The sequence below is a fragment of the Uranotaenia lowii genome, chromosome 3, assembly GCF_029784155.1.
Source record: "Uranotaenia lowii strain MFRU-FL chromosome 3, ASM2978415v1, whole genome shotgun sequence".
NCBI classification, from domain to species: domain Eukaryota; kingdom Metazoa; phylum Arthropoda; class Insecta; order Diptera; family Culicidae; genus Uranotaenia; species Uranotaenia lowii.
In genome coordinates, this window is record NC_073693.1 from 319,608,198 (window position 1) to 319,616,698 (window position 8,501).

The following is an 8,501-nucleotide window of genomic DNA, read 5'->3' on the forward strand; positions in this document are numbered from 1 at the left end:
AAGACACAGATATTCCCGTAAAAAAGGGAAATTTGGAACTGCTCTTCTAAATTTGCTGTACCATTCAAAAATCTTGAAATTTGGTCCAAAGATGTAAAAATGTTTGATCTAGGACCTGGTTAAGTTTTGTAAAAATAGATTAACGCAATCAAAAATGGCTCCGATTAGAATATGAGGTCGCTCATCAGTCTTTCTTTTTTTTAACGGTTGTTTGTATGGAAAACATCATAATCAACGTTTTCTTCGTTTTTGTTTACAAAATCAAAGTTTATTACAAAGAATGTAGTAAATTGGTAGAAATATCTTTTTGTCCGATTTGAAAGCACGTGCTTTACCAATCCATCGGGTTGGATGTATAGGTGAACGTAACTGCGCCTCTCGCTATTACTTTTCCCAGCCTTTCAATTAATGGGACAAAGGGTCTAGAACGCACCTTTGAAGCTTTCATTAATTATGCTCTTGGCTCAATTTCAACATCTATCAATTTTCTTCTATGAAGCATATGCTTTATATTTCCGTGATTTGATTTCAATCTTTAATTCTTCTATCAAGAGTTTTCGTCTTAACTTTCATCGCAATGCCTCTAAACAAGCATATAATAACACTAGTTTACAGCATTTTTTAACAAGGTAAACTGGAGATCATTTTAATGGAAATCGGGCGCTTTGGAAAAATTAAAAAAAAGTACTTGAACTTAGATTCCAATATCTTGGACTCCATAACATAGATTTAAAATTACTTTTTTGCATATTCAAAGTGAATAAATTTTCTATCGTTCACTGTAACTTCATTTTTATGTACGATCAAGAGTACTGCTGATATTATTGACTTTATGATAGAAAAAAAACCATGTAATATAAGATATTAAAATCTTTCTATTCTATGATTGTTACACTGCGGTTCGTTAAATTATTCAAAAATGCGAAAATTACTGAATTGCTAAAGTAATCCTAACTATTTCAATTTTCAACCGATTTTGATCACTTCCATCTGTACCGTTGAGCCGTCAACACGTACGCCGGAGCATCGTATCGTTGCTGTGTACCTGCAGGAACATTTTACATTATTCATTTTTTTCTTACCTGTTTTTCAATCAGCACTTTTCAGTGCTAAAGTTATTTTCATTTTCGTTTATTCATATTTTTCTCTTTTCTTTCCAGCATGGGGAAGTCATCGGCTGGCTCAAGAGCCGTTAGAAAGCGAATTGCCGAAACTAATTCAGGTCCATCGCCCAAAAAAGTTGAAATTTCCAATTCATTCGATGTCCTTCATAACATCGGTGATGAGGAAATATTCATATTTAATTCTGATAAGAGTACTAAGAAAGCTTCTTCTTCTTATACTCTTAAAAACGAAAATGTTCCACCAATTACGGTCACGATTCCTGACTTCAATGCCTTTCAGAAAGAAATCGTCTCTTCCGTCAAAGATGTGAAGATTTCTTTTCAGATCGGTCGAAGCGGAACTGCTCGTATATTGGCGGAATCTGTCAATGATTTTCAAAAAAATTTTAAATTATATGAATAATAAAAAACATCATTTTTTTACTTACGACACTAGAAGTGATCGTCCATTTAAAGTTGTACTTCGTGGTCTCACCGGCGATCAGACACCGGATGAGATCACAACTGAATTAAATTCTTTGTTAGGTTTTTTCCGATTCAAGTAATTCAAATGAGGAAAAGAACCAACACGAATAATATCAGTAGTGTTGGTTTTGCTCCTGAGCTTTATTTGATCCATTTTAAAAAGGATCAAGTTAATAATTTGCAAATTCTTGAAAAGGCTCGTCTTATGTTTCATTGTCGAGTCAAATTCGAACCTTTTCGAAAATCTTGAATCAATTTCTTTCAAAATATTACGCAATGCCGTCGTTGTCAAGCTTTTTGTCACGGCACTAAACATTGTAGAATGAATGCCAGATGCATGTTTTGCGGCTCATTCGATCATGAAAAATCTAAATGCCTTTTTGGTGGTGATAAACCAAAAACTGAATTTTTAAAGTGTGCAAATTGCGCAGGTAATCATTCCTCCAATTTCATAGACTGTCCCGTTAGGGCAAAAATTATTGCTTCTAGAAAAAAATTTCTGATCCTAACAATTCTGTTGATTTGGGTGAGATCACGGAGGAAAAATTAAAATTTTTGCATCAAAATTTAATGGGAATGATGCAACTTATGTTGAAAGCAAATTCAATGTTTGAAGCTTTCCAAACTTCTTTTAGTTATGCTAACAAAACTATTTTGACTTTACGATTCCTCATGGATCCAAATAGATGTTTAAATATTATGAATTGGATCGCTAGATCTTTGCTGGCTAACCAAGATGAGTTCTTTCTATTTTTGAAAACCCAAAACATACACATTACTGCCATCACTGAAAGTTTTTTAAAGCCAGACAATAACTTGAAATGCAATGCTTTCTTTAAAATTTTGCGAAATGATCGACTTGATCGACAAGGTGGGGGTGTAGCTATTGTCATCAATAGTCATCTCAAATTTAGTATTCTTCCTTCTTTCAATACAAACGTCTTAGAAACTATTGGAATTGAATTAGAAACCTCTATGGGGAGAATTATAATTATTGCTGCATATTTGCCTTTTCAATGTAGCGGTGAACAGAAAAAATTTTTGAAGGGAGATTTACAAAAACTCACCAGAAATAAATCTATATTTTTTTTATTATTGGTGACTTTAATGCAAAACACCGATTTTTGAATAATATTTCATCAAATTCAAATGGGAATATTTTATTTAATGATTTCTCTGCAGGTTATTACACTGTTGAATATCCTAATGGGCATACTTGTTTCTCTTCGATTAGAAATCCTTCCACAATTGATTTGGTTCTAACGGATTTAGGCGAGCATTGTAGTTAATTAGTTACTCATGCGGACCTCGATTCAGACCACCTTCCAGTAACTTTTTCTTTATCCCAAAGTCCCATTGAAAACCCTTTAAAATCAACTTTTAACTTTCAAAAAATAGACTGGGAGCGATATAAGAATTTTATTGAACGTAATTTGGATGTAAACGATCCACTAAGTTCAATAGAAGATATTGATTTGGCTGTAGAAAATTTGACAACTTCAATATTCGATGCTAAAGTCGCTTCAATACCCAAAGTTAAACATAAATTTAATCAACCTTTAATTGATGATGATCTTCAGTTTTTGATACGACTGAAAAACATTCGTCGACGCTAATATCAACGTACTAGGGATCCTTATTTGAAATTTATTTATTGCGACCTTCAAAAAGAGATCAAATGTCGTTTAAATTTCATTCGTAATGAAAATTTTGCCAAAGCAGTAGAGGACATAAAACTTTACTCAAAGCCATTTTTGAAATTAACTAAAATTCTGAAAAAGCCCCAGAAGCCAATTCCTACTTTGAAAGACGGGGATAAACTTCTTTTAACTAATGCAGAAAAAGCACAAAAATTGGCCCAACAATTTGAGTCTGCTCATGATTTTAATTTAAACGTAGTAAGTCCAATTGATGCTCAAATTTCCCTTGAGTTTGATGATATTCTTTCAAAACAAAATGTATTTGAAAGTTCTTGTGAGACAAATATTGATGAACTTAAATAAATTTTCAAAAAATTAAAAAATATTAAATCCCCGGGGGAAGATGGGATTTTCTATATTCTTATTAAAAAGTAGCCTGAAAGCACTTTAAATTTTTTAGTTAAAATATTCAATAAATGTTTTCACTTGGCTTATTTTCCCAATGAATGGAAAAATGCCAAAGTAACTCCAATTTTAAAACCTGGAAAAAGTGCTTCAGAGCCTTCAAGTTATCGACCAATTAGTTTGCTCCCTTCTTAAAGTAAACTATTTGAGAGAGTTATTTTGAATAGAATGATGATTCACATTAATCAGAATTCTATTTTCCCTGATGAACAATTTGGTTTTCGTCATGGACATTCTACTACACATCAACTTTTGAGTGTAACTAATATGATTAACGCTAACAAATCTGAAGGTTATTCAACTGGTGTTGCTCTTTTTGATATTGAAAAAGCTTTTGACAGTGTTTATCACAAAGGTTTAGTAGCTAAATTAGCTCGATTAGATTTTCCCGTATATCTCACCAAAATTATTCAAAATTATTTGACTAGCCGAACCTTACAAGTAAGCTATCAAAATTCATACTCTGAAAGGACACCCATTAAAGCTGGTGTCCCTCAAGGTAGTATACTTGGGCCAATTTTATACAATATTTTTACTTCTGATCTTCCTGAGGTACCAGAAGCAAAGGGTAGAAGATTATTTGCTGATAACACTTTGCTTTCAGCCAAAGGTCGAAATTTACGGGTGGTACGCAGTAGATTGCAAACAAAATTTAAATTCCTTTTTGAATTACTTGAAAATTTCTCCTAACGCTTCCAAAACTCAACTTATTTTATTTTCCCATAAGCCAAGAGCTCAATTTTTAAAACCTTATGAAAATCATTCCATAACTTTTAATAGGGTTTCATTAGAATGGTCTGATCACGTGAAGTACTTGGGACTTACACTTGATCGGAATCTTGCTTTTAAAAATCACATTGAAGATATTCAATCTAAATGTAATAAATAAACTAGATCTCTTTATTCTCTTATCAACAGGAAATCCGACTTTGCCTGAAGAATAAGATACTTATTTATAAGCAAGTGTTCCGACCAGCGATAATGTATTCAGTTCCGATTTGGTCTAGCTGCTGCGCGACGAGGAAGAAAGCCATCCAAAGGATTCAGAACAAGGTTCTGAAAATAATTTAGCGGCTTCCACCTTGGCACAGCACCGAAGATCTTCATCGGATTGTGGGAATCTATCGAAGAGATGGCCAACAAAATCATCTCCAACTTCAGAGGCAAATCAGGCAGTCTTCCATCGCAGAGATTCGTTCTCTTTACAATTAAGTTAGTTTTTAGGATATAGTTTAGGCTTAAGTTTATACATGAATATATTTTTTCTATACAGGATATTCTCCTATAAATCAAATAATTTTTTGCTCTAGCAAATTTAAATCAAATAAACAATGTTTAATATTTACTTAATTAAAGAGTTAAACTGATCATAATTGATCTATGTATGTATGTATGTATGTATGTATGTATGAGAACCCACCAGTGGCTGATAGGTCTTTCGACCCGAGGCGGTACGGGAAGTCTCGATCGCACATTCAAATATTGTTAATACTTAACTTATCAACAATAATTGCAGCACAACCAAGGGGTCCGTTACCACTGGTTTGGGACAGGTTTGACTCATCGCACCCCCTTAAGCTCATTTTAAAGTGCTTTAAACTTAGGTAAAATGTCCCAAAGTCGCTATGGGTCTAAAACGCTCCGTTTTGGCGTAAACAATTTTGATCACCTTTTTACATCGTTTCCCCCTGTGTGCGTCGTATCGGAATTTATAAATTTTGGACTGTTGAGAGTCAGAACAAGACCCTACTATCCCCTACTGTTGTGCCGGCAATGTTTGACTTATGGACACCCAAAAATTAGATGTCATAACCAGATCGCTTGTACAATTTGTTCATCAAATCACGATAGCGCAAACTGCACCACCAAAATAAAATTCTGCCGCAATTGCAAACAAAACCACTCGCCTACTGATAGGTCATGCCCAGTTTTGATGTTTGAATCCACCGCTCTAAAATTGAAAACCGACCAAAGAATAACGCTGACAGCCGCACGCAGAAAAGTAGAAGAAAATAGCACCAACTCATCTTATGCCGATGTCGTTAAGCGACAAATTGAAGAACACAATACGCACCGTAGAAAACAACCAAACCAGCAAGCGCCGCAACAGGAAGAACCGAAACAAAAAGAAGTAAATCACCAGCAGCAGGAAAAAACCAAGCAACAACCGAAGAGAGATCACTTCACTACAGTCACCAAAACTCCAAGCCCTGTGTTGGAATCTGATTCCCCCCCTAGGAAAAGAATCACTTCCCAGCCACCCCCTTCCGTTCCAATCGATAAAGTGGAAGATCAGCATCTTCACACAGTTGGCGACAACTGTTCGATTTTAACTCGCTCACGAAGCGCAAATCGCAATAAAGTTTACCCCCACTCCTCTTCCCTTCCTAAATCCTAACTCTTCCCCATTCAGTTTATATAATTGACCTTCGGTCTAATAAAACTTGTAAAAGTAAAAGGCCTATAAAGATTCATTTGAATTAAAAAAAAAAATAATTAGAATCCACAGACCCTTATTGAAACACACAAACTCCTCTTTCCCGGTGAAGCTTGTGAAATTGCACTACAGTCGCGCAAAGAAAAAAAAGATTCAAACCACTTGCTCAAAGTAAATTAAAGTACATTAGGAAACAATCCTCCCCCTTTAAATCACTGCCGGTGATCAATGTTCCAATTGACTTCCGGCTACTCGTTGAACACTTTTTCGAACAATTCATCAAATAATCACTATTACAAAAAAAAAAATCAATTTAATAAAAACAAATTCACAGACCCGAAAAAACACGTGCGTTGACAACAAGACCAAATCAACCTTAAACTGATCATAATTGATCTGAACACTTAATATACTGTAATAATATAACTTGAATGTAATGATTAAAAGGCTAATAAAGACTTTAAAAAAAATCAAGATACTTCACTGACGATAACTCGGAATTACACCACCTTTTTCTGATCGAACCAGCTTCAGACGTCTCGGAAAGTCATCGCAAGCGGCGCGCACCTCCGGTCTCGTATAATCTTTTTCAACCTTGGAGTTCTCACAGACCTTGGTCGTCCAGATCGTGTCTTGTCCTCGGTGCCTCTGGTCTCTAGGATCGATTTATGGTCTGGTACACGAATTTCCGGTTGATTACGAGCGGTTTTAGGTGTTGGAATGTGTTGAATATGTGTCCGGGTTTGTACCCTCTCACATATTCATTGATAACAGCTGCTCTCAAGTCTGCCACTCAAAACTTAATGTACACAAACTGCACAGAAACGAAACTCTGTCACTGTGGGCAGCGAAGTTAGCCCTTTCATTTGACATATAGATGGCACCAGAGAGATACAACGTATAGGCTACAGGTGAATCCAAAAAAAAAAAATTGTGACAGGACTTTTTTGTCACCCTGTAGTTACAAAATGTTCTTTGAATAGCCTTTCTGTTACACGTCAATTGCATCACTCAGTTTTAAAGTTACAAATAGGGCCTCAGACAGCCTTCTATGGACTTGAAGTTCCAAAAAGTAACTTAAATAACCTGTTTTGAGACATGTCCTTCATTTCATGAATATGAAACTTAAACGAACTTCACACAAGGGCATATAAACAATCAGTGGTTTCATCCTACTGTAATTACTTACCGTAAAACGGGGTAACTTTGACCATCAATAAATTTTCCCACATTATCATCAATAACTGAGTCTATAGTTTGAATTTTTTAAATTGTTTTCTACGTTTGGAAGCCTTTTAATTGAGTATCAAACAGACGAAATTTGGTTTGTATTTGAAAATGTTTTCTGTCAGTAAAAATGTAATTTCAAAATCTTAAAATATCTATTTGTTCAAGGCTCGCAAACAAACAGCTGTCCTGATGATATCAGAAAATATTTAGAAGCAAACGTGTGGTTGAATGTAATAGAACAGCTTTATTCTTTGTATATGTATAGTTATAATGCTGTGTTTATGGTCATTTAATGATAAATTTTTGATATTTAAAAAGTAAGGACATTTTCCAAGAGCCCTTATTGGACAAATGGATACGAATCCTAGGATAGGAAACATTTTTACGATGTTGATTGAAAATATCTATTTTAATCTATTTGAATAATAATTTCCATGACAATTTCATGTAAACTGGAAATTTTTAAAGTTCAGTTTTTTTTTGTGAATATGAAGTATTGTTCTTCATCTTTGGGGCTCGATATTGAGAAAAATTATAAAAGATTCATAATATAATATATGGATTGGAAATCGAGTAACTGTATTCAAACCCCAAAACCAGAAAGTCGTTAGGTCACATCGGCATGATTTTGAACCATAAACTGGAATCCGGTTCTCATATTTTGATCCGGAAAGCAACATCAACATTACATTCATTCCGCTCAAAACGTTATCTCTTACCCTTGAAAAAGCATCCAGTGGCCATCACCATCATCATCAGCAAAAAGGGGGCAGCACACATTTCATTCGTCGCAATCTGCTCTGAATTGCATTCAATCGCCAGCCAGCTAGTCAACAACACCGGAAATGGTTCCCAACTACGGAAGAAGATTGAGAATGTCAGCATTTGACTTTCCGGTTTCCGGGTTCATGGTTTTTCCTCCGGCCTCCAGGAGATGGACCACATTAAGTATATGTATGCATGTAAGGCTGATGAGTGTGAGTTGTGCCATGAGAGGAACTCACAAATTGGAACCTCCCGCCCTCACCTCACCAAGACTCAACTGACAGACGACGGATTGGGTCGAGTGGTTTCAAGTGGGTTCATACATATGACGATGACGACCAGGCCCGGAATTGCATTTGCATAAAGTTGCGATTT

At 35.1% G+C, this 8,501-nt stretch overlaps 1 protein-coding gene across 1 annotated transcript in view; it reads right to left on the reverse strand.

The window, feature by feature from the left end:
* LOC129757124 (gustatory and pheromone receptor 33a-like) overlaps positions 1-6,637 on the reverse strand; it is a 242,248-nt gene extending 235,611 nt beyond the window's left edge. The window contains exon 1 of the mRNA XM_055754250.1: positions 6,468-6,637. Within this exon, the coding sequence (XP_055610225.1) occupies positions 6,468-6,520 (53 nt within the window). The 5' untranslated portion in view covers positions 6,521-6,637. The remainder of the gene's footprint in view (positions 1-6,467) is intronic.
* Between the last annotated feature and the right edge of the window lie 1,864 nt (positions 6,638-8,501).